At 41.8% G+C, this 26798-nt stretch overlaps 1 protein-coding gene across 1 annotated transcript in view; it reads left to right on the plus strand.

The window, feature by feature from the left end:
- Positions 1 to 1110: 1110 nt before the first annotated feature.
- Positions 1111 to 26798, plus strand: part of FCRL4 (Fc receptor like 4) — a 48491-nt gene continuing 22803 nt past the window's right edge. The window contains exons 1-6 of the mRNA XM_061402642.1: positions 1111 to 1221; positions 2910 to 2933; positions 18234 to 18488; positions 19859 to 20113; positions 20552 to 20836; positions 21648 to 21935. Of these exons, the coding sequence (XP_061258626.1) occupies positions 1161 to 1221; positions 2910 to 2933; positions 18234 to 18488; positions 19859 to 20113; positions 20552 to 20836; positions 21648 to 21935 (1168 nt within the window). The 5' untranslated portion in view covers positions 1111 to 1160. The remainder of the gene's footprint in view (positions 1222 to 2909; positions 2934 to 18233; positions 18489 to 19858; positions 20114 to 20551; positions 20837 to 21647; positions 21936 to 26798) is intronic.

Raw genomic sequence — 26798 nt, forward strand, 5'->3', positions numbered from 1 at the left:
GTCTACTTGGATGTCTCTTCCATGGGAAACTTCTCCTGATTCTCCAGAACTGGGTCAGATTTCCGTTCTTTTGGACTATCAGAGCACTTTTCATTCTATTTAACTTCCTGTCGGCTTTACTGTCTCCCCATTAGGATGAAAGCTTATCGAGTCTTGCTTGCCACTATTCTCCTGGCACTATGCCTGAAAGTGAAAGTGGCTCAGTCGTGTCCGACTCTTTGCAGCCCCCTGGAATAAGTTCATGGAATCCTCCAGACCAGAATACTGGAGTGGGTAGCCTTTCCCTTCTCCAGGGAGTCTTTCCAACCCAGGAATCAAACAGGAGTCTCCCGCATTGCATGTGGATTCTTTACCAGCTGAGCCACAAGGGAAGCCCAAGAATACTGGAGTGGGTAGCCTATGTTTTCTCCAGTGGATTTTCCCAACCCAGGAATCAAACCAAGGTCTCTTGCATTGCAGGAGGATTCTTTACCAACTGAGCTATACTTATGTAATTAATATATATTCGTCGAGACATTCTTGTAGCAAATTTTGGATTCTAGGATCTTAAAAAATTTCACAGTCTGTTCTCCAGGAAAAGCATGATTGGGCTGTAATTTATTCTTTGCAGCCTTCTCAGATCAGTCTGTATCTTCATTTGAGACAAACGAACCAGGGAATTTTCATAAAGGTCAGACAAGGTACAAGTTGTCTTATGATTCAGATACTTTGTCCTATATAAATGGTTATCTGGAGGTGGCCCAGTAGAGTTCATCAAGGGTCATTTCTGCATTGAATGGGAAGTTTTTCAACACTGGAATGATACAGCCACATCCTTGGATTATGTGGATCTCAACTGGACTGCAGTCTTACCTGATATCTGGTAGCAGAGAGGATAAGTTACAGTTTTCCCAGAAGACAGAGTCTGGAGGTTTCTGAAAATAAGACAACTAAAGCCTTGAGAAGCTATTCATACCAAGATATCTGAGCAGTTCTTAAATATTGTGATCAAAGGTTGACTTTCATCATTGAAATTTTCTCACACAGGGTAATGTGCTATTTGGTATTTAAAGAAGGATTCCTCCACTTCCCCTTTTCACTTCATTAATTTGAGCAGCGATACTCAGAGAGTATCGCTGAACTCATTCCCCAGTGCTGGGAACTGGCTTGTCTCCTATGAGATGCTCCTCAGGATGCTAGAGGAGGCTTCCGTGCTGCTGTGGGCATCCTTCTTGGTCCTCGGTAAGTGGTGGGGGGAAGTCTGCTCCCTGGGAAAACTGAGTCTCTCCATAGACAAATAGGTTCTCTGGGCTGGCTGCTGAAAAAAGAGATTTTACTCCCATTTACAACAGCAGAAAATGAACAAAGGAGAAAGATATCAATTTAATGGAATGATAGGGAAAAAATTATTTCCAAAAATGTGTTCTTCATTTGCTTTTAATTGCTTATTTGAAAAATTCCTTTTACTCTCCAAAAAGTGAACTTATTTTTCCATGTAAAAAAAACTACAATTAGATTTTATTACCTCTCTAACCACAGATCACGAAGACCAAGAGTAAAAGATGAACTGACACCCTTGTGAAAGGGCCATGTTCTGACCATGGACTGATGTAGAATGATCTTCTGCTGAGAATAGTTACTTCTTTCTCTGTATTAAGAGATCAAATCTGTTCTAATGTTTGCAAAGAGCGTGAGAAGTTTTCCTTTGATTTTGCTTCCCTGCTTCTGTGTTACTTGCTAATATCTATCCAAATGAGACACTGAATCTCTAGTAGTTCAAGCTTTGGGAAATAAAGACTAGCCAGTCATTTGTACAATGAATTTTGTTAAACGTGTTTGTCTTGTTCTCAGCTATATCTCCAGGCTCTAATTAAGAAGGGAAGAGTTATTAGTGTGACTGGCGCATTATAGGAATTCAGTAAATAGTGAATGAGTGGCTACATGGGGCATAGCACAGTGTTGGGCAATGCAGAGGATGCAGAACATGGAAGACATAGCCTCTGTCCTCAAGAATTGACACTCTGATAAGGAAATCAAGAGTATTTGAACTGGCAATACAAGAAAAATATTGCACAATGGGTTATAGGATAATATGTGATGATAATTAATTATTGCTGATAACCCTGTGTCAGATAGTCTTCTAAGAATATCTCATTGTGTTAATGTATCTAGTTCTTTAACAAATGAAGAGCTGGAACTGTTATAAATCCTGTTTTATGGGTGAGGAAACTAAGGCAAGGAGATGACATCTTGCCTTAAGTTTCATGCAGCTGTTAGGTGGCAGAGTCAGGATTCAAACCTCTAATCTGACAGTGTAGTTATGCTTTTAAACATTGCCCCATACGGCATGTCCAGTTGAGGATTTCATGTGAACTCAAATGCGAGGAGTTCTAAATCAAAAGAAAAGTGATGGTGCTGTGGCATAGACGTATCTCAGAGGGCTTCATGGAAGAGATGGAATTTCACCTGGGCTTTAATGCATGGGTGTAATTTGCTTTTGCTTCATACTGAGGTAGGAGAAAAACACTCCAGGCAAGAAGATAGCAAAGCTAAGCCTCAGCAGCAGCCACAGTTATGCTAAAAAATAATTCTAGCAACCCTTAACTAACAACTTACTAATTTAACTTCTTAAAATAAGGCCACGAGGTAACTTCGATGGTCCTAATTTTACAGATGAAGAAATTAATTGAGGCTTGGAGGTTTTATGTAGCTTGCCCAGGGTCACACAGCTAAAATTCAAACCTGTTTCCACCTGAGTCTGCAGCCTGAGACTCTGACCATGACATCATCTTGTTTCTCCAGGGTGGGTGGATCTGCACGTGTTTTTCCTCCTTTTGGGGGGAAGTTGAAAGTGGCAGGTGGGCTCTCAGGGTGAAATGGTTTGGGACTCATTGTCTTGTGCTGACACCTGACTCTTTACTCTCTTGCAGCAGCTCCAGTCAGTGGACCACTTGGTAAGTCCTTCTTTTCCTTTCTCTTTACATTTCTGGATGTCCTAACAGCCATCCTGTATCTCAAATATTTGTCAAAAGGGACCTTGTCATGCCCGCATCCTTTTCTTGAGGACTACGGGCAGATAAAAACACGTCTTAGGACTCTGACCCTAAGAGTTTGGGGGTCACACTCCAGGACCAAACTTGCTGTTGTGCTGGATGATCTTGGAGGAGGACCTGGGATATATGTCATGGAATTCAAGGAGAAGGTGTATCTCCTTCTGATGTGCAATTCTAGCTGATCTGACAGAATGCATAGACTCCTGAGGGGGGAAGCATAGAAATAAACTATTACTTCAGTAAGGGAGGTAGAGGTGTAAACAACTTGCTGGCTTCTCCATATTTCCCCCAGTTTGACAGATCAGTTGCATGCTCATACTCAGCTGCTTCAGTCATGTCCTACTCTTTGATCCCGTGGACTGCAACCTGCTCGGCTCCTCTGTCTATGCGATTTCCCAGGCAAGAATACTGGAGTGGGTTGCCATTTCCTCCTTCAGGGGTTCTTCCCCACCTAGGGATCAAAGCCATGTCTTCTGTGGCTCCTGCATTGGCAGGCGGATTCTTTACCATGAGTCACCTGGGAAGCCTCTGACAAATCACTGCCCCTAAGCAAGTGCAACCAACTAATCCCAAACTTCAGCATTCTTTGTAGATATTTCTCTGTTAATAAGCTCAGATCATGATGACTTTGAGCCCCTATCTTACTACTTAGCAGAAAGTCCAGGCCTCTTTGGGGAGCTGTTTCCAGGAATTTTGGCAGTCCCTGAGGATTCATTCAAGTCTCCTCTATCCAGGGAGCTGATTATGGTCAGTTAACTCCAGCCAGCGGGAGCCACTGCCCCTTGATGCAGTGTCCCGTGAAACTTCCCAGAAGAGTCTCCCCCTCAGTGCCGTGGATACAGACTTTTTCCCACAAGTAACTGGGAGGAGATCATAACTTGACAAAGCTTTCTTAAAAGTCCTATGATGGTGAAATAAAATACAGAGAGTGTCAGCCAGTAGACGTGGGTAATCTCAGAACCCACTGTCTCCGTCCCAACCTCAGAAAGACCCTGACAAGATGTGTCTCCTCCTGGCCACAGGGTTGCCTGTATGTAGCAGAGGCAGCTTACTTGGTGTGGCAAGGAATGAAGCTGTGTCCACCAAAGGAAGTTTTCCCTTCTCCCTAGAAAAAGACCCACTGCCCAAGTCTCCATTTCCTCAATCCCAGGCTCTTCCCAGGAACATAGATAATGCAGATTCCTATTCTCTTCAAGAGAAACACAGTCCCATACCTGCTGGGGACATAGTATATCTGTACAAACCTCTAAAGAAAGAGAGAGAAAAAAGGTCTGCAGAGACATGTGAATGTTTATATAACCAAACAGAACACTTAGTTTTCTTGTTTAGAACAAGCATTCAGGTCACTCTACAGTTTTTGCCCCCAGAGTATTTTCATTACATTTGCATATAATTCTAAGGTGTATTTGGGCACTTCTTATGGAAAAAGTTGAGAATAGGTAAGTCTCAGGGCTTCCCTGCAATGCAGGAGCTGTAGGAGATGTGGGTTCAATCCTTAGGTCAGGAAAGTCCCCTGGAGGAGGACACGGCCACTCACTCCAGTGTTCTTGCCTAGAGAATCCCATGGACAGAGGAGCCTGGAGGGCAGTAGTTCATAGGGTCACAAAGAGTCAGACATGGCTGAAGCGACATAGCACTCATGCATGAAAAGTCTCAAGCTTTAAAAAAAGTTATTGCTTATACACCTTTAAATACAGATAGTCCTTATCTGAGTATGACATGTACTAAGATAAAAACACACTTAAGTGATTCCACTTACAATTTTACGGTAAACTGCATATCCTCAACACTGAGATATTATTTTTGAAAAAAAGATAATATAAATGGAAATAATTTACTTTGTTTTCTACATCACAAAATTTAGATTACCATAGGCAATTTGTAGAACAAAGCATGAAGCAAATATTGATTTTTTTTTTTGGTATGTGATCGCAGTCACAGCTGCAGGCATCATGACTGTGTGCAAGGCAGGAAAGAGGGGGAGGGAGCAGTAGGAAACTCAAACGGCAGAGGAGCTCCCCTGCTATGGTTCTCTCCCTTCATCATAAAGGAAAAGCCTTTTCCCAGAATCCTCACCCCTTAGTTCATTCCTAGCTTTATTCTTCTGACATCTCCTTACTCAGAACTGTGTCACATTGCTGGGCAGTTAGTGCTTCCGTTTTTCAAACTTATCGGCAGGCAACAGGTTCAACAGATGGGCCCTGGGACTAACTTTCAGAAGCCAAACAAGTATTGTCCCTATCACTGATTTCCCCTCTTCAGTCGTTAACAGATTTTGCTCTACTACATTTGTCAGTGACTTTGGAGGCATCAGAGCAGTGGTCTCACAAAACTTTTACCACCTTCATGAATTACTGCATCTTTGACAGAATCAGAAGTATCACTTTAACAATCAGTTTTCATTGTACATACCATGAAAGATTAGCCTGTCAAAGCATTGTTCTGTCTAGATAGCAGCATTAAAGGAGTGAGAAAGTTTGTGTGGATATTTGTGAATAATTTGGTTTGCAATTACTTTTATTATGTCAAAGATGGAAACTTTTTTTTCTACCCTCTTATGTTTATAATGGAGGGTTGCAAATTAAACTGACAAAAGACAGATTGGCAAGAGAAAAGAAAAATTTTTATTCAAAACTTCAGGAGTACATAGAAAAATATAACCTAAGGAGGCATTAGAATTGGGGAATTATGTAATATCTGGATTGGAAAGAAGGGGAGAAGGGCAAGAAGGTCACCTGGTTGTTGTTGTCCAGTTGCTCAGTCGTGTCTGACTCTTTGAGACCCCAGGTACTGCAGCATGGAAGTGTTCCCTGTCCTTCACCATCTCCCGGAGTTTGCTCAAACTCATGTCCATTGAGCCAGGGATGCCATCCAGCCATCTCATCCTCTGTCGCTCCTTTCTCCTCTTGCCCTCAACCTTTCCCAGCATCAGGCAGGGTGTTTTCCAGTGACTCAGCTCTTTGCATCAGGTGGCCAAAGTATTGGAGCTTCAGCTTCAGTATCAGTGCGTCCAATGAATATTCAAGGTTGATTTCCTTTAGGATTGACTGGAAGGCCACTTACTGGAAAACAAATAAGTTTTAGGAGAGATAAATAGACCCTTAAAAGAATAGATGGGAGCTAAGCTAGTGTTGTCACAATGTCTGTTTAGCTGTGGTGTTGACTTTCAGTACCTGGTGATAAGAAATGATCATTTATTTGCTCCTGGGGAGGTGATTTATGACAATTGAACTGTTTTCAGTGGCTTTGCTTTTAGGCAGATAAGGGAATTCAGAATAAAAATAAATAAATAGAATCTTTTATCTTATGCCCTCAGTTCAGAATAATTTTTATGCCACAGTTGTACCTTCACCTGTCATTTACTAACTCTCACAACCTTGAAACTACAAACTTAGAAAATAAACATTCAGATAAGAAAGAACCACAGTAATAACTGTGGTAAGTAAAATTAAAACAAAATCCACCAACCCAGAATTCTTACAAAGGTAAGAAAGAGAGCAAATGCTTTTAGTACTAAATCAGCATTAAATCAAATCCCTTACGCTTATACAGTGGAAATGAGAAATAGATTTAAGGGACTAGATCTTATACAGTGCCTGATGAACTATGGACAGAGGTTTGTGACACTGTATAGGAGACAGGGATCAAGACCATCCCCAAGGGGCAAAAAAATGCAAAAAAGCAAAATGGCTGTCTGAGGAGGCCTTACAAATAGCTGTGAAAAGAAGAGAATCCAAAAGCAAAGGAGAAAAGGAAAGATAAACCCATTTGAATGCAGAGTTCCAACGAATAGCAAGGAGAGATAAGAAAGCCTTCCTCAGTGATCAGTGTATTGGAGAAGGAAATGGCAACCCACTCCAGTGTTCTTGCCTGGAGAATCCCAGGGACAGTGGAGCCTAGTGGGCTGCCGTCTATGGGGTCACACAGAGTCAAACATGACTGAAACGACTTAGCAGTAGCACCAGTGATCAGTGCAAAAAACTAGAGGAAAACAATAGAATGGGAATGACTAGAGATCTCTTCAAGAAAATTAGAGATGCCAAGGGAACAATTCAGCAAAGATGGGCACAATAAAGGACAGAAATGGTATGAACTTAACAGAAGCAGAAGATATTAAGAAGAGGTGGCAAGAATACACAGAAGAACTGTACAAAAAAGATCTTCACAACCCAGATAATCACGATGGTGTGATTACTCATCTAGAGCCAGACATCCTGGAATGCGAAGTCAAGTGGGCCTTAGGAAGCATCACTACGAACAAAGTTAGTGGACGTGATGGAATTCCAGTAGAGCTATTTCAAATCCTAAAAGATGATGCTGCAAAAGTGCTGCACTCAATATACCAGCAAATTTGGAAAACTCAGCAGTGGCCACAGGACTGGAAAAGGTCAGTTTTCATTCCAATCCCCAAAAAAGGTAATGCCAAAGAATGCTCAGACTACCACACAATTGCACTCATCTCACACGCTAGTAAAGCAATGCTTAAAATTCTCCAAGCCAGACTTCAACAATACATGAACTGTGAACTTCCAAATATCCAAGCTGGTTTTAGAAAAGTCAGAGGAACCAGAGATCAAATTGCCAACATCTGTTGGATCATCGAGAAAGCAGGAGAGTTCTAGAAAAACATCTATTTCTGCTTTATTGACTACACCAAAGCCTTTGACTGTGTGGATCACAAGAAACTGCAGAAAATTCTTTTTTTTTTTTTTTTGCAGAAGTAATATATACATATATATATATATTATTTTTACTTTACAATATTGTATTGGTGTTGCCATACATCAACATGAATCCGCCATGGGTGTACACGTGTTCCCCATCCTGAATCCCCCTCCCACCTCCCTCCCTGTACCATCCCTCTGGGTCATCCCAGTGCACCAGCCCTAAGCATCCTGTATCCTGCATCGAACCTGGACTGGCGATTAGTTTCTTATATGATATTATACATGTTTCAATGCCATTCTCCCAAATCATCCCACCCTCTCCCTCTCCCACAGAGTCCAAAATACTGTTCTATACATCTGTGTCTTTTGCTGTCTTGCATACAGGGTTATCGTTACCGTCTTTCTAAATTCCATATATATACGTTTGTATACTGTATTGGTGTTTTTCTTTCTGGCTTACTTCACTCTGTATAATAGGCTCCAGTTTCATCCACCTCAGTGGAACTGATTCAAATGTATTCTTTTTAATGGCTGAGTAATACTCCATTGTGTATATGAACCACAGCTTTCTTATCCATTTATCAGCTGATGGACATCTAGGTTGCTTCCATGTCCTGGCTATTATAAACAGTGCTGCGATGAACATTCGGGTACACGTGTCTTTTTCAATTCTGGTTTCCTCAGTGTGTATGCCCAGCACTGGGATTGCTGGGTCATAAGGCAGTTCTATTTCCAGTTTTTTAAGGAATCTCCACACTGTTTTCCATAGTGGCTGTCCTAGTTTGCATTCCCACCAACAGTGTAAGAAGGTTCCCTTTTCTCCACACCCTCTCCAGCATTTATTGCTTGTAGACTTTTGGATCACAGCCATTCTGACTGGCTTGAAATGGTACCTCATAGTGGTTTTGATTTGCATTTCTGTGATAATGAGTGATGTTGAGCATCTTTTCATGTGTTTGTTAGCCATCTGTATGTCTTCTTTGGAGAAATGTCTATTTAGTTCTTCGGCCCATTTTTTGATTGGTCGTTTATTTTTCCGAAATTGAGCTGTAGGAGTTGCTTGTATGTTTTTGAGATTAGTTGTTTGTTAGTTGCTTCATTTGCTGTTATTTTCTCCCATTCCATTGGCTGTCTTTTCAGCTTGCTTATAGTTTCCTTTGTTGTGCAGCAGCTTTTAATTTTAATTAGGTCCCATTTGTTTATTTTTGCTTTTATTTCCAATATTCTGGGAGGTGGGTCATAGAGGATCCTGCTGTGATTTATGTCGGAGAGTGTTTTGCCTATGTTCTCCTCTAGGAATTTTATAGTTTCTGGTCTTACATTTAGGTCTTTAACCTATTTTGAGTTTATTTTTGTGTATGGTGTTAGAAAGTGTTCTAATTTCATTCTTTTACAAGTGGTTGACCAGTTTTCCCAGCACCACTTGTTAAAGAAATTGTCTTTAATCCATTGTATATTCTTGCCTCCTTTGTCAAAGATAAGGTGTCCATAGGTGTGTGGATTTATCTCTGGGCTTTCTATTTTGTTCCACTGATCTATATTTCTGTCTTTGTGCCAGTACCATACTGTCTTGATGACTGTGGCTTTGTAGTAGATCCTGAAGTCAGGCAGGTTGATTCCTCCAGTTCCATTCTTCTTTCTCAAGATTGCTCTGGCTATTTGAAGTTTTTTATATTTCCATACAAATTGTGAAATTATTTGTTCTAGTTCTGTGAAAAATACCATCAGTAGCTTGATAGGGATTGAATTGAATCTATAGATTGCTTTGGGTAGTATACTCATTTTCACTATATTGATTCTTCCAATCCATGAACATGGTATATTTCTCCATCTATTAGTGTCCTCTTTGATTTCTTTCACCAGTGTTTTATAGTTTTCTATATATAGGTCTTTAGTTTCTTTAGATAGGTATATTCTTAAGTATTTTATTCTTTTCGTTGCAATGGTGAATGGAATTGTTTCCTTAATTCTCTTTCTGTTGTCTCATTATTAGTGTATAGGAATGCAAGGGATTTCTGTGTGTTGATTTTATATCCTGCAACTTTATTCATTGATTAGCTCTAGTAATTTTCTGGTGGAGTCTTTAGGGTTTTCAATGTAGAGAAACATGTCATCTGCAAACAGTGAGAGTTTTACTTCTTCTTTTCCAATTTGGATTCCTTTTATTTCTTTTTCTGCTCTGATTGCTGTGGCCCAAACTTCTAAAACTATGTTGAATAGTAGTGATGAAAGTGGGCATCCTTGTCTTGTTCCTGGCTTTAGGGGAAATACTTTAAAATTTTCACCATTGAGGATAAAGTTTGCTGTGGGTTTGTCATATATAGCCTTTATTATGTTGAGGTATATTCCTTCTATTCCTGCTTCTGGAGAGTTTTTATCATAAATGGATGTTGAATTTTGTCAAAGGCTTTCTCTGCATCTATTGAGATAATCATATGGCTTTTATTTTTCAATTTGTTAATGTGGTGTATTACATTGATTGATTTGCAGATATTGAAGAATCTTTGCATCCCTGGGATAAAGCCCACTTGGTCATAGTGTATGATTTTAATGTGTTGTTGGATTCTGATTGCTAGAATTTTGTTAAGGATTTTTGCATCTATGTTCACCAGTGATATTGGCCTGTAGTTTTCTTTTTTGTGGGATCTTTGTCAGGTTTTGGTATTAGGGTGATGGTGGCCTCATAGAATGAGTTTGGAAGTTTACCTTCCTCTGCAATTTTCTGGAAGAGTTTGAGTAGGATAGGTGTTAGCTCTTCTCTAAATTTTTGATAGAATTCAGCTGTGAAGCCGTCTGGACCTGGGCTTTTGTTTGCTGGAAGATTTCTGATTACAGTTTCAATTTCAGTGTTTGTGATGGGTCTGTTAAGATTTTCTATTTCTTCCTGGTTCAGTTTTGGAAAGTTGTACTTTTCTAAGAATTTGTCCATTTCTTCCACGTTGTCCATTTTATTGGCATATAATTGCTGCTAGTAGTCTTTTATGATCCTTTGTATTTCTGTGTTGTCTGTTGTGATCTCTCCATTTTCATTTCTAATTTTATTGATTTGATTTTTCTCCCTGTGTTTCTTGATGAGTCTGGATAATGGTTTGTCAATTTTATGTATCCTTTCAAAGAACCAGCTTTTGGCTTTGTTGATTTTTGCTATGGTCTCTTTTGTTTCTTTTGCATTTATTTCTGCCCTAATTTTTAAGATTTCTTTCCTTCTACTAACCCTGGGGTTCTTCATTTCTTCCTTTTCTAGTTGCTTTAGGTGTAGAGTTAGGTTATTTATTTGACTTTTTTCTTGTTTCTTGAGGTATGCCTGTATTGCTATGAACTTTCCCCTTAGCACTGCTTTTACAGTGTCCCACAGGTTTTGGGTTGTTGTGTTTTCATTTCCCTTCATTTCTATGCATATTTTGATTTCTTTTTTGATTTATTCTGTTATTTGCTGGTTATTCAGCAGCGTGTTGTTCAGCCTCCATATGCTGGAATTTTTAATAGTTTTTCTCCTGTAGTTGATACCTAACCTTACTGCATTGTAGTCAGAAAAGATGCTTGGAATGATTTCAATTTTTTTTTTTTTTAATTTACCAAGGCTTGATTTATGGTCCAGGATGTGATCTATCCTGGAGAAGGTTCTGTGTGTGCTTTAGAAAAAGGTGAAATTCATTGTTTTGGGGTAAAATATCCTACAGATATCAGTTAGGTCTAACTGGTCTATTGTATCATTTCAAGTTTGTGTTTCCTTGTTAATTTTCTGTTTAGTTGATCTATCCAAGGTGTGAGTGGGGGTATTAAAGTCTCCCACTATTATTGTGTTATTGTTAATTTCCCCTTTCATACTTGTTAGCATTTGTCTTACATATTGTGGTGCTATGTTGGGTGCATATATATTTATAATTGTTATATCTTCTTCTTGGATTGATCCTTTGACCAGTATGTAGTGTCCTTCTTTGTCTCTTTTCACAGCCTTTGTTTTAAAGTCTATTTTATCTGATATGAGTATTGCTACTCCTGCTTTCTTTTGGTCTGTATTTGCACAGAATATCTTTTTCCAGCCCTTCACTTTCAGTCTGTATGTGTCCCCTGTTTTGAGGTGGGTCTCTTGTAGACAACATATGTAGGGGTCTTGTTTTTATATCTATTCAGCCAGTCTTTGTCTTTTGGTTGGGGCATTCAACCAATTTACGTTTAAGGTAATTATTGATAAGTATAATCCTGTTGCCATTTATTTATTGTTTTGGGTTTGAGTTTATACACCCTTTCTGTGTTTCCTGTCTAGAGAAAATCCTTTAACATTTGTTAGAGAGCTGGTTTGGTGGTGCTGAATTCTCTCAGCTGTTGCTTGTCTGTAAAGCTTTTGATTTCTCCTTCGTATTTGAATGAGATCTTTGCTGGGTACAGTAATCTGGGCTGTAGGTTATTTTCTTTCATTACTTTAAGTATGTCTTGCCATTCCCTCCTGGCCTGGACAGTTTCTATTGAAAGATCAGCTGTTGTCCTTATGGGAATCCCCTTGTGTGTTATTTGTTGTTTTTCCCTTGGTGCTTTTAATATTTGTTCTTTGTGTTTGATCTTTGTTAATTTGATTAATATGTGTCTTGGGGTGTTTCGCCTTGGGTTTATCCTGTTTAGGACTCTCTGGGTTTCTTGGACTTGGGTGATTATTTCCTTCCCATTTTAGGAAAGTTTTCAACTATTATCTTCTCAAGTATTTTCTCATGGTCTTTCTTTTTGTCTTCTTCTGGGACTCCTATGATTCAAACGTTGGAGCATTTAATATTGTCCTGGAGGTCTCTGAGATTGTCCTCGTTTCTTTTCTTTTTTCTTTTTTTCTCTCTGATTCATATATTTCTACCATTCTATCTTCTACTTCACTAATCTTATCTTCTGCCTCCGTTATTTACTATTCGTTGCCTCCAGAGTGTTTTTTACCTCATTTATTGCATTATTCATTATATATTGACTCTTTTTTATTTCTCGTAGGTCCTTGTTAAACCCTTCTTGCATCTTCTCAATCCTTGTCTCCAGGTTATTTATCTGTGATTACATTTTGATTTCAAGATTTTGGATCATTTTCACTATCGTTATTTGGAATTATTTATAGGTAGATTCCCTATCTTTTCCTCTTTTGTTTGGTTTGGTGGGCACTTATCCTGTTCCTTTACCTTCTGGGTATTCCTCTGTCTCTTCATCTTGTTTATATTGCTGAGCTTGGGGTAGCCTTTCTGTATTCTGGCAGTTTGTAGAGTTGTCTTTATTGTGGAGTTTCCTCACTGTGGGTGGGGTTGTATGGGTGGCTTATCAAGGTTTCTTGGTTAGGGAAGCTTGTGTCGGTGTTCTGGTGGGTGGAGCTAGATTTCTTCTCTCTGGAGTGCAATGAAGTGTCCAGTAATTAGTTATGAGATGTCAATGGTTTTGGAGTAACTTTGGGCAGCCTGTATATTGAAGCTCAGGGCTGTGTTCCTGTGTTCCTGGAGAATTTGCGTGGTATGTCTTGCTGTGGAACTTGTTGGCCCTTGGGTGGTGCTTGGTTTCAGTGTAGGTATGGAGGCGTTTGATGAGCTCCTGTTGATTAATGTTCCTTGGAGTCAGGAGTTCTCTGGTGTTCTCAAGATTTGGACTTAAGCCTCCTGCCTCTGGTTTTCAGTCTTATTTTTACAGTAGTTTCAAGACTTCTCCTTCTACACAGCACCACTGATAAAACATCTAGGTTAAAGATGAAAAGTTTCTCCATGGTGAGGGACACCCAGAGAGGTTCACAGAATTACATGGAGAAGAGAAGAGGGAGGAGGGAGTTAGAGGTGACCCGAATGAGATGAGGTGGAATCAAAAGAGGAGAGAGCAAGCTAGCCAGTTATCACTTCCTTATGTGTGCTCTATAGTCTGGACCACTCAGAGATGTTCATGGAGTTATACAGAGCAGAGAAGAGGGAGGAAGGAGACAGAGGTGGCCAGGAGGATAAAAAGTGGGCAATTAAAAGGAGAGAGACAGATCCAGCCAGGAAGCAGTTCCCTATGTGTTCCCCACCGTCCGGAACACGCTGGTGATTCACAGAGTTGGGTAGAGAAGAGAAGCGGGAGGGAGGAGACAGAGACGACCTGGTGGAGAAAAAGGAAAGTCCAAAGGGGGAGAGAGCAGTCAAGCCAGTAATCTCACTCCCAAGTAAAAATGGGTATAGAAGATTGGGTTCTTAAAGGTACAAAATTGATAACAAATACCAAAAAGCAAAGATTAAAAATCTAGAGTAGAGGTTGGATTTTCAAAAATACAATATTAAAGAAAAGAAGAAGAAGAAAAAAAAAAAAAGACAAAGTCACAAAAATTATTTAAATATATATATATATATGAAGTTTGCTTTAAAAAAATAGGGTCTCTTTTTTTTTTTTCAAAGTAGTAGTAGGCTATAAAAATGAAAATTAAAGGAGTAATAGAGGATTTAAAATTTAAAAAAAAATTAAAAAAAAAGAATGATAGTAAAAATAGTAAAAATATATCTAGGACTTTCTCTGGTGTTGCTGTAGTCAGTGTGGGGTCAGTTCATTTTTGGATAGTTCCTTGGTCTGGCTTATATTTCTAAAGATTATGAGATGGCTGGATGGCATCACTGACTTGATTGACGTGAGTCTGGGTGAACTCCGGGAGTTGGTGATGGACAGGGAGGCCTGGTGTGCTGCTATTCATGGGGTCGCAAAGAGTCAGACACGACTGATCGACTGATCTGATCTGATCTGATAAGCCGCTTCCTATGTAGTTGGTACTAACTACAGGGTTTTAATCTATTGCACCTCTCACTTCCAAGGTGGTTCCCTCTGTTTTAGCTTCTTCTGTTTGCTGGTCTCTTCAGTGTCTGATTTCCTCCCTGTCACTAGTGGGGGCAGTGGTGGACACTTTTTTAGGTTCACTTGTTCAGTCGCGCTGTGGGGAGGGAGGGACGCTGCAAACAAATAACACTGGCATGTGCTTGCAGTGTCGCAGCCACAGTGGGCCTGCCCCCGCTCACGGCGCTTGTGTCCTCTCTGCCCACACTGCTCAGGCTGTAGATTGCTCTGTTGGGAACCGTCGAAGGCCGGCCCTGGGCTGCATGCACCTCCCACGTCTAAGCCGCTCAGGTTCAGGCATTCGGGTAGTCCTCAGAGGTGCACACTCAGTTGGGCCTGTGTTTTGTGCCCTTCCCAGGTCCAAACAGCTCAGGTGATGAGGTGTCTGGCAAGCGTGGTCACTGCGACTTATCACCTCCCCCTTCCCTGCCACTCGGTTTTATGAGTGTACAACCAGCGCACCTTCTCAGGCGGATGTTGTCCGTCCAGAACCCCAAGAAGTCTTAGTTAGCAAAGAAGACTGCTTGCAGTTTGGTAGATAATGTCTCTCTGGGGCTGTGATTGCCCCCTTCTGCCTCTGGCCGCCAGTCACCAGAGGGGGATGGTCTGCAGCCGGCTAGTTCTGTTCAGTCCTTTGTTCTGTGCGCGGGCCTGGTGGAGTCTTAGGTTAGGACTTTTCGTGTGGTAGCTATCCCACAGTCTGGTTTGCTAGCCCAAGTTAGTTCACTCAGATTGCCCTCAGGGCATTCAGGCCTGGTCCTTACTCTAACAAATGCAGCCCGCGCCTCCCTGCCCAGCCCCTGCTTGGCGGATGCAGGCGTCTGCGCTGCTTCTTCGCTGGGGGAGTTACTGTTGGGCTTGTAATCTGTGGGTTTTAATTATTTATTTATTTTTCCTCCCTGTTACATTGCCCTCTGTGCTTCCAAGGCTCGCCACAGACTCGGCAGTGAGAGTGTTTCCTGGTGTTTGGAAACTTCTCTCTTTTAAGACTCCCTTCCCGGGACGGAGCTCTGTCCCTATCTCTTTTGTCTCTTTTTTTGTCTCTTATATTTTTTCCTACCTCCTTTTGAAGACAATGGGCTGTTTTTCTGGGTGCCTGATGTCCTCTGCCAGCATTCAGAAGTTGTTTTGTGGAATTTACTCAGCGTTTAAATGTTCTTTTGATGAATTTGCAGGGGAGAAAGAAGTCTCCCTGTCCTATTCCTCTGCCATCTTAGGACCGCCTCCCAAGAAACTGCAGAAAATTCTTAGAGAGATGGGGATATCAATAACCTCAGATATGCAGATGACACCACCCTTATGGCAGAAAGTGAAAAAGAACTGAAGAGCCTCTTGATGAAAGTGAAAGAGGAGAGCAAAAAAGTTGGCTTAAAGCTTAACATTCAGAAAACTAAGATCATAGCATCTGGTCCCATCACTCCATGGCAAATAAATGGGGGAAAATGGGCAAACTTTATTTTGGGGGCTCCAAAATCACTGCAAATGGTGACTGCAGCCATGAAATTAAAAGACGCCTACTCCTTGGAAGGAAAGTTATGACCAACCTAGACAGTGTATTTAAAAGCAGAGACATTACTTTACCAACAAAGATTCATCTAGTCAAAGCTATGGTTTTTCCAGTAGTCATGTATGGATGTGAGAGTTGGACTGTAAAGAAAGCTGAGCGCCGAAGAATTGATGCTTTTGAACTGTGGTGTTGGAAAAGACTCTTGAGAGTCCCCTGGACTGCAAAGAGATCCATTCAGTCCATCATAAAGGAAATCAGTCCTGAATATTCTTTGGAAGGACTGATGTTGAAGCTGAATCTCCAATACTTTGGGTACCTGATGCAAAGAGCTGACTCATTGGAAAAGACCCTGGTGCTGGGAATGATTGAAGGTGGAAGGAGAAGGGAATGACAGAGGATGAGATGGTTAGATGTCATCACCAACTCAATGGACATGAGTTTGAGTAAACTCTGGGAGTTGGTGATGGACAGGAAGGCCTGGTGTGCTGCAGTCCATGAGGTTGCAAAGAGTCGGACATGACTGAGCAACTGAACTGAATTGAACTAAAGCATTAAAGCAGAATACAATGCCCATCACGGGCAATCCACCAAGAGATTGCAAAGATAGAAAAGGATTTCTCATTCTTAGATGGCCAAGGGGATTCAGCCCATTACATCCATGTTTCAAGATTAAAGAATAATTAGTTCTCAATCAGGAGGACTTGACAGCACCTTTTGCCACATATTTAGTGTCAGTCACTCTGTTGTGTCTGACTCTTTGAGACCCCATAGACTGCAGTCCACCTAGCTCCTCTGTCCATGGAATTCTCCAGGTAAAAATACTGGAGTGGGTATCCATTCCCTTCTCCAGAGGATCTTCCCAACCCAGGGATCAAACCTGAGTCTCCTATATTTTGGAGGATTCTTTACCTTCTGAGCCATCATGGAAATCCAATTTATCATTCTAGTTATCTTTTATCCAGAGGAGAAATAACTGTTTCATATATTTATGTTGGGGGCTTTCCAAGTGGCTCAGTGGGTAAAGAATCTGCCTTTGAAGCAGGAGATGTGGTTTGATCTCTAGATCAGGAAGATCCCCTGGAGAAGAGCATGGCAACCCATTCCAGTATTTTTGCCTGGAGAACCCCATAGACAGAGGAGCCTGCCAGGCTGCAGTACACAGGGTCACATAGAGTCAGATACGACTGAAGCAACTTAGCTCCCACATATCTTTAGGTAAGACTGGAGTTACTATTGCATACTGGAGCAAGGTACACACCAAAGATAAACTCTTACCCTTCCATGGTAATGGGGAGTCAGGAGCCAGAGGAGCTGTCCCCCTACATGGCTGCATTTCAAAAAGATGGCTCCTTCTTGAGAAAGATGGTTCCGAGTTGTGAGACAGGCAAGAGACTTTTTAGCAATTATAAAGATTCATATATATTTGAAAGAAATTCTGAAGAAAAAAACAGAGAGAGAGAGAGAGTTGTTTCTCTTACTTTAAACAGGGAGAATGAAACCTCTTATTTTTAATTTGTATTTACGCTTACATTCTCCAGCTTCTGTCCATCAATAATTCAAAGATCTTAAGGCTTGATTTTATGCAGGGCCCACATTTTATTTTCATGAAAAAGTATCTTTGAGGTGTGGGGATTTAGAAGCACCTAGTTCCCAGCACTCATACCCTTTGTAGTTATTTCAGGGTAATTCCCACTTCAGACAACAGCCTGCTCATAGCAGCACTACCTACTTCTTGTTGGTAAAAATACTATTTAGACCCTTTTCTATAACTTCGGAATTGACCTCAAATTCCTACACTCCCTCCCTCTATAATCCCTCACCCCACTTTGTGGCCTTGCCAAACAAATGCTCATCTTAGAGAAATGCGTGTAACACGAAGAATCCGGGTGGGAAGGAGCCCAGGAGGAATCTACTTGAAGATGTGGCCTGTTTGAAAAGGTAAGGGGGTTGGCAAGTCTCCCATCACTGATCTCCCATGCTGAGTAGGTCCTGCTGGGGTTGCCCTCTGAAAGGCCAGTATTCTGTTGTAGACCATAGAGCAGCTGCTGACACTCTTGAGTAAGACAAACAGTCAGCAAATTTGAAACCTGGGGAAACAGCAGTCCTGCCACAGGTTCTTTCAGAGATCCTCCAAAGCCAGGTCTTCTGGTCCATTCCACACAAACCGCCCAAGTGGGAATGCAGGCACCTTCACCTCAGACTTATTTCTCTTCTCTCCAGCTACTGTACACAAATCCGTGATTTCCGTCCAGCCTCCGTGGACCACTGTCTTCCATGGAGAGAGAGTGAATCTGACTTGCAATGGATTTCACTTCTACGCACAAGAGAAATTACAAGGCTACCGTTGGTTCTCTGGGAAAGCACGTCCACGTGAAACTCCAGGAAATACCCTTGAGGTTCGTGATTCTGGACAGTACAGGTGCCAGGCCCCAGGCTCACTCCCAAGTAACCCTGTGCACTTGATCTTTTCTTCAGGTGAGAAAGTAGGTGAATTAGTGAAAACTTGGGAATCGGTTTCAGTACATCTTAGCTCCCTGGATTTCCCAAGGAAAGTCTTCATTCTACTCTAAGCCTTGACCTTTCAGTTTCACGTCCGACCTCCCGCATTGTCTATAGGTGTTTTTCAAACTACTATTGACATCAGAGTTTAAACATCTAACATTAATCAGCAGACATCTTGCACACTTACATAATTAAAGGAAGGAGTTAGTTTTAGGGGATTCAGAAGTGAAGCTGTCTTAGGTCCTGTCTTTAATGACATTGTAGCCTCCTTTGGGAGAAATTGCATCTACATGAATGTGCTGAGCACAAAACAGAAAGTAAAAAGTGCCATAAAACAAGAATTCAGAGGTGGGAAATCTCCAGCCTCAGGCCTCATGTCCTCACCTGTCTTAGGATTTGTCCCTTCTCCACTACTTTCCTATCTAACTGGCACACATATCTCTTCATCCAGTTTTTCCTATTCTAAAGATCTTCATTTAGAGCAGTGGTCCCCAACCTTTTTGGCACCAGGGACCATTTCAGTGGAAGATAACTCTTCCACGGAGTAGGGAGTAAGGGGATGGTTTTGGGATGATTCAAGTGCAGTAGGGTTCATGCTCCTATGAGAATATAATGGTGCTGCTGCTCTGACAGGAAGCGGATCTCAGGTGGTGATGTGAGTGATGGGGAGCAACTGTAAATACAGGTGAAGCTTCGCTTGCTTGCCTGCTGTTCACCTCCTGCTGTGCAGCCTGGTTCCTAACAGGCCACTGTCCGTGGTCTGGGTGTTGAGGACCCCTGGTTTGATCACTCCCCAGGCATTGGTCAGTAGGAGCAGGCATTCACTGCTGTCATCTCAGAGAGAAAGTGTAGAACTTGTCTCTAATCAGAATCTGTAGAGCATGGGAGGTTCATGAGCGGACCACATTCACTGTATCTTGACCCTGGATTTGTGTCTATGACCACAAACCCTCTGCCTAGTGCACTTCAATGCACTGTAACACTTTCTAGTGTATTTCTCCAAAGACATCTTTGATAACTCCTGTTATCTAGTCAGTAGGTTGGTGCTGATCTTTGCTGTATTCAACGATATCAGATATTTTGGTCACGTCTCTCAGCTTTTCCTCTCCATGTTAGAATCCTTTTATTTTTGAATCTGTCCTTGAATGATTAAATAGATGTGTCTAGGATTTATTTAGGAATTGTATCTGAAGCAAGTCACACTGATTTGGAAGATGAATGAGCTTGGATCAGAAGACTAAATCCTGGGGAAGGAAAAGGAAGACAAGAAAAACTCTGAAATTCAGGAGACTCAGAGGAAAGAGTGCCTGAATGACAGTGTCTTATCTCTGTGTGATTTCCAGCCTCCCTCATCCTCCAGGCGCCATATTCTGTGTTTGAAGGTGATGAGCTGGTTCTGAGATGCCAGAAAAGGGGGAGAGAGAAACTGGCTGTTGTGAAGTATACTTGGAATCGAAAAATTATTTCTGGTACTGATGAAAGCTTTGATCTTTTGATACCGAAAGCAAGTTTAAATAACAGTGGCTGTTACCAGTGCATTGGATTCTTGGAAAATGCTTATGTATTGAGAACAAGTCAGACAAATATTCAAATTCAAGGTAAACCCTTCATTTCATACACATTTCCTAATCAGTGTCAGGGTGGGATAAACTGGGCACCTGAGTGGGGATCTATATGAGTAGTTTTTCTGTTTGTTTACTGATTAGTTTTGGTGTGCCTCATGGCTTGTGTGATTTTCTTAGTTCCCTGATCAGGATTGAAACAAGGCTCTCGGCAGTTGAAAGCACACTGCCCTTACAACTAGACCTCCAGGAAATTCCCTATATAAGTTGATACCTTAGCAAATGTTGGATAAATTTGTGACCTAAGTCCTCTAAGAGGTAGAGAAAGTGGAGTAATTTAACTTAAAGAGTCCTGGGAAAGATAAATGTAATAGAGGGGCCAATAAGTTTGTCCTGTTGGATGTCTGACGTTTTCTGGAACCAAGAATCCAAGCCGGCCTCATACTGAGAGCTTGGTTTCCCTCTTCTCTCTAGAACTATTTTCACGGCCAAAGCTGGAAGTCACAGATTCCCAGCCTATAGAGGGGAAGCCTGTAAACCTGAGCTGCGGGACACGGCTCCCGCTGGAGCGGCCAGACACTCGGCTTCACTTTGTGTTCTTGAGAGATGACGGGGTCATGATCTCGAACTGGAGTGGGTCTCCGGACCTCCAGATCACAGCCATTTGGAGAGAGGACTCAGGATCATACTCGTGTGGTGCTGAAACACTGACCGGTGGCATCCACAAACGCAGCCTCCCACTTCAGATTGATGTGCAGAGTGAGTATTGGAGGGCCAGGTGGTGATGTCTCCCCTGGCTGCTCCATCTGGCCCTCTGGGGGCCCAGCACAGATGGATTTTGTCAGCCTGACAGAGGCTCCAGGCTTAGATCTCATGAGAAGTGAGGTACTATAATAAAAGAAATACAGGATTTTGCTTCCATCTATATTTCTCTAAAAACTTAGCGTTTCTTTAAAATTCCAGCACCTTGAAATGACAGAGGTGATTCATGGAGGTAGATACAGATTTGGGGAAAACAAAATGAAAACATGAAGCTAAATGCTTTGCTACTGAATCAACAGATTCTAGGATGTCAGGTCTTTGGGGAAACTGTTTAGAAAACACATAACCACAGAGATGGACCTCAACTGGTAACAATAAACAGTGTGATGTGTAAAATGGAAAAGGAGGACATACATACATAGAAAGATAAATATAGCAAATATTGGCTTGTCTTAAGTACCAAAGAAGGACTGGTGGAAAAGGATGTAGTCTAGGCCAATGTAATGATAGCGACTATTGCTATTATCTCTGTGGGATCAAAATAATGCAGACTAATAACTAGGACATGACATAAAACCCAAATATTTTTCCAAGGAGAGTCAATTTTTCTCTCCTGGAGCCCGTGTATCAGGATGAAAAGGTTGTTACATTTAGTGATGCTCTAGGTCTGAAATCTGCAATCTCTGGGCTACAGTGCTAGCACCTGCAGAAGAGTATATCTTCAAGTCCCATAAAAGTGCCCCTGTCCAACATCCCAGCCCCATCCTCCTCCCATCATGCCCTCACCTGTTGTCCTGTGTTCACACAGGAATCCCTGTGTCTGGAGTGCTCCTGGAAACCCAGCCCCAAGAAGACGAGGTGATTGAAGGGGAGACGCTGGTCCTTGTCTGCTCTGTGGCCAAAGGCACTGGGAACACCACATTCTCTTGGCACAGAGAGGACACGAGGGAGAGTCTGGGGCAGAAAAGCCAGCGCTCCCAGAGAGCAGAGCTGGAGATCCCTGTTATCGGGGAGAGCCATGCCAGGAGCTACTACTGCACAGCTGACAATGGCTACGGCCTCATCCAGAGCGAGGCAGTGAACGTCACTGTGAGAAGTAAGGTTTAATCCCCATTGATCTTATTTATTCTCATATTTCTCAAATTAGGGGTGGACATAGCCAACTATCTTTATGATTCTCCTTTTTAAATTTCATTTCCACTTTGCCATCTTCCAAGGTGATAGACACTTTCTTCCATTAAATATCAATAAATCAAGTTGTAAGGAGGTACTCCAGTGAGCTAATGCTGTCCAGGAACCATTTCACCCCTTGGGGATGATTTTGTGTGTTTTTATGCTGATCCATTGTTTTGTTGCTCTCCAAGAACAGCCTCATGTCATTAGTAGTGTTTTAGGGTAGGGCATAGCTCCACCATCCTAAGTGTCAACTATACTCTCCTTTCAGTAAATCATCCCACAGGACCAAAGATCTAAGGCATCATTTTACTCTGTTACTGAGGGTCTAAGAGTATCTTAGTACCAAATCGCATGCAAGTTATGAAACTTACAAGTACCAAGAGTGAATATGGAGCCCCTAAATGTCCATAGAGGAGATAAGCCTTCCTTTGCGATTGCATAGTCCTAGCTTATATCTCTCTCTCCATTCATCTATCTCCAAGGAGTCATATCAAGTCAAGCCAGGTTTCCACTCAGCCACTGTGGCACTGAAGAAATGATTCCTATGGGGCTTCAATGCAGCCTCTATTTCAGGTTCATTTGCATCCTGGGTTAACTACGGGAAAGCAAAGATTTTCCTGCTTTCCTTTATATTTAAACCCCTTAAAAGAGTTATCTCTACTCACTGTCTTCACTTCTATTTTCTTTCAGACTCATCACTATCAGGCTTTCCTCACTCTAATAGGTACTATTATACCTATTCATCAGATGCTCCTTTTAAGTTTTTGTTACTGGACCTTCATCACATTTTCCCCTGGAGTAGGAAATGGCACTGCACTCTGGTATTCTTGCCTGGAAAATCCCATGGGCAGAGGATCTTGGTGGGCTATAGCCCATGAGCCAGGCGTCATTCTAGATCTTCCACTTTGAATCTACCTGCAAGTCTGATAGCTCTGCCTTCAAAATACCCCCAGAATATGACTAATTCCCACCAAGTCCACTCCTACCACCTGATCCAAGCCACCTGGATGATTGCAATAATACTGTTCTTCTGCTTCATCTGTGGTTCTACACAGCCTGTTCTCAACACAGCATCAGGAGGAACTCTAAGATGTAAATCAGATCATGTTTCTCTTTTGCCCATGGCTTCCTATCTCCTTCAGAGAGAGAACCAATGTCCTCTCAACATTCCTCTGGGTCCTGGTGATCTGTTGGTCCTACTACTGTGACCTAATGGCTCACCACTCCCCTTCTCCACCTGAGCCACCAGGGCCTCCTGTTTCTTCTTCAAAGCTTTCAGTCACATTCCACCACAGGGCCTTTGCAATGCTTTTCCCTGGTATCCTCATGCTCATTCCCTTGCTTCCTTCAGAACTCTACTCACCTTCTCAATGAGATCTTCCCAGCCATACTATGCAATGTAGCAGCTCTTCACCAAGCCCTCCCTCTCCTGGTCCTTCTTGATTCTTCCTTGCAGCATGTGTCAGCAATTACCATACCATGTAGTCTTTGCTGTCTCCTTTCACATCTCCCATGAGGGCTTCCCTGGTAGCTAGATGGTAAAGAACCCACCTGCAATGCAGGAGACTGGGTTCGGTCTCTGAGTTGGGAAGATCCCTTGAAGATGGGAATGGCAACCCATACCAGTATTCTTGTCTGGAGAATCCCCAAGGACAGAGAGCCTGGTGGGATATAGTTCATGGGGCCACAAAGAGTCAGACATGACTGAGTGACTGACACTTTCAACAATTCCACACCTCCCATAGTAGCTTCATGAAGGTAGATCTCTATTTTGACCATTTGTTATCACAAGTGCCTATTCTACTGATAGCTCATAATAAGCATTCAGTAAATATTTGCTGAGTGAATATATTTTGCATATATCACTTTTGCTTATCATAGTAATAATCCTAGAAATGAAAGAGATCATTATCTTCATTCTACAGAAAAAGAGAGTGAAACTCAAAAAAGTTGGCTGATTTGCATTAGGTCACAAAGCTTCTACCTAGCAGCCTGGATTTGAACCTCAATACAATCTTTTAGCTCAGAGAGAGAAACCATTGTCAAAGTTTTTTGAAGAAGTACCACTATCCACCATGCTAAATAAGCAGAGAACTGTGCTATTTATATAAAACCAGTCAGCCCTGACTGAGCCATAAACCTAAACAGTTCGGTTAGTGGCTCTGGCAAGGGGTTGCTATGCTAATGGCACAGCTGCTCTACAATTTTCCCTTCAACTCCCTCAGGGCATGTCCCGTGATCAAGCAGGGCCTTCCCAGGTCAGGGGAACTGCCATGTCTTCCCCCAAATAGATGCCGCAGGAGGGTCTGCATCTCATCCTCAAAATTTCTTGAACAGTAATATTGGGTGTAATTCCCAGCAGAGAAGGGCAGAGACTAAGCCTGAAATACCATTAAAATGACATTTCAAGAATCAGGTGGGCGAAGGGAAAAAGAGATTAGCAAAGTTGAAAGCTGCCCAAAGACACCCTCTGAAGAGTCTTGAACGCCCTAGAATCCAGAGTGACACTGAGGGTAGGAACATTGCTTCTCCAGGAAGGCTTTTCTTTGCTAATTGATTTTCTTTTAACTTTGATTGTAGTATAGTTGATTTACAATGTTGTGTTAGTTTCAGGTGTATGGCAAAATGAATCTGCTATACATATACATATATCAATTCTTTTTGAGATTCTTTCCCCATATAGGTCATTATGGAGTATTGAGCTATATATATGGAGTATTGAGCTATATCTTGTGTTATATAGGATTTCCTGGTGGTCCAAATGGTAAAGAATCCACCTGCAATACAGAAGACCCAGGTTTGATCTCTGTACTAGGAAGATACCCTGGAGAAGGGAATGGCAACCCACTCTAGTATTCTTGCCTGGAAAATTCCATGGACACATGAGCCTGGAGGGCTACAGTCCATGGGGTTGTGAGAGTCAAACACAACTGAGCAACCAACTATTACCCTGTGCTATACACTAGGTCCTTATTAGTGATCTGTTTTGTATGTAGTAGTGTATGTATGGGAAGGCATGGCAACCCACTCCAGTATTCTTGCCTGGTGAATCTCCATGGACAGAGGAACCTGGTGGGCTCCAGTCCACAGGGTCACAAAGAGTCAGACACGACTGAAGCAACTTAGCATGCATGCACAGTGTGCATACATCAATCCTAATTTATCCCTTAGTAACCATAAGTTTGTTTTGTATGCTTGTGTTTAGTCGCTCAGTCATGTTCAACTCTGCAATTCCATGGACCATAGCCCACCAGGCTCCTCTGTCCATGGGATTCTCCAGGCAAAAATACTGGAGTGGATAGCTATTCTCTTCTCAAGGGGATCTCCCAGACCCAGGGATCAAACCCGGAACTCCTGCACTGAAGGCAGATGCGTTACCATCTGAGCCACCAGGGGAGCCCAAGTTTGTTTTCCACCTCTCTAACTATTTCTGTTTTGCAGATAAGTTCATTCGTACCCTTTTTTCCTCAGACTCCACATATAAATGGTATCATGTGATATTTGTCTTTCTCTGTTTGATTTACTGCACTCAATATGAATCCACAAAGACTCTTATACTGAAAATTTTACTTACAATCCCTGAAAAAGAATAATTGTGAATCTGTTGGTAATTCACACCTATAGGTAAAATTTCTCATCTTTCCTTTTGAATTTTAAGGTCAGTAGAATGAATCAGCATCCTCTGATACAGGCAGTGAACTGGTTCCTTCACACATGTAATTTCATTTTACTCTCACAACTGTTCTGCAAGGAAACAGATGATCTCAGAGTGTAAGCAGATTTCGAGGATTCAGTTGATATGCAACAGAACCAGAATGTCTTCTTTTTAATTTGTGGACTTCCTGCAAAATCTCTGTGATTAGAAATGTCATATAGCATAGCAAATAGCATAGCAGGATAGAAACTCTGAGGTAGCCTGGAGCACTAGTGCCAAGGTAGGCTGTCTTAGCTTGCATTTCTGTAACAAGATATGGTAGACAGGGTGACTTTAAGAGAAGGAGTTTATTTCTTACAGTTTCAGAGGCTGGAAGTCTGAGATCAGGACTGAAATCAGGATGCTGGCATGATTAGTTTCTGGAGAGATGCCTCTTCCTGGTCTGCAGACTTCTGCCCTCTAGCTGTGTCCTCATGAGACAGAGTTGGGGAGAGAGTGAGAGAGATCTCTGGAATCTCTTCTTTTAAGGGCCCCAATCCCATCAATAAACTGTGGAAAATTCTGAAAGAGATGGGAATACCAGACCACCTGACCTGCCTCTTGAGAAACCTATATGCAGGTCAGGAAGCAACAGTTAGAACTGGACATGGAACAACAGATTGGTTCCAAATAGGAAAAGGAGTACATCAAGGCCGTATATTGTCACCCTGCTTATTTAACTTATATGCAGAATACATCATGAGAAATGCTGGGCTGGAAGAACATGCTGGAATCAAGATTGCCAGGAGAAATATCAATAGCCACAGATATGCAGATAACACCACCCTTATGGCAGAAAGTGAAGAGGAACTAAAAAGCCTCTTGATGAAAGTGAAAGTGGAGAGTGAAAAAGTTGGCTTACAGAAAACTAAAACATTCAGAAAACTAAGATCATAGCATCTAGTCCCATCACTTCATGGGAAATAGATGGGGAAACAGTGGAAACAGTGTCAGACTTATTTTTTGGGGCTCCAAAATCATTGCAGATGGTGATTGCAGCCATGAAATTAAAAGACGCTTACTCCTTGGAAGGAAAGTTAAGACCAACTTAGATGGCATATTCAAAAGCAGAGACATTACTTTGTCAAC

Source organism: Bos javanicus, chromosome 3, assembly GCF_032452875.1.
Source record: "Bos javanicus breed banteng chromosome 3, ARS-OSU_banteng_1.0, whole genome shotgun sequence".
Lineage (NCBI taxonomy): Eukaryota > Metazoa > Chordata > Mammalia > Artiodactyla > Bovidae > Bos > Bos javanicus.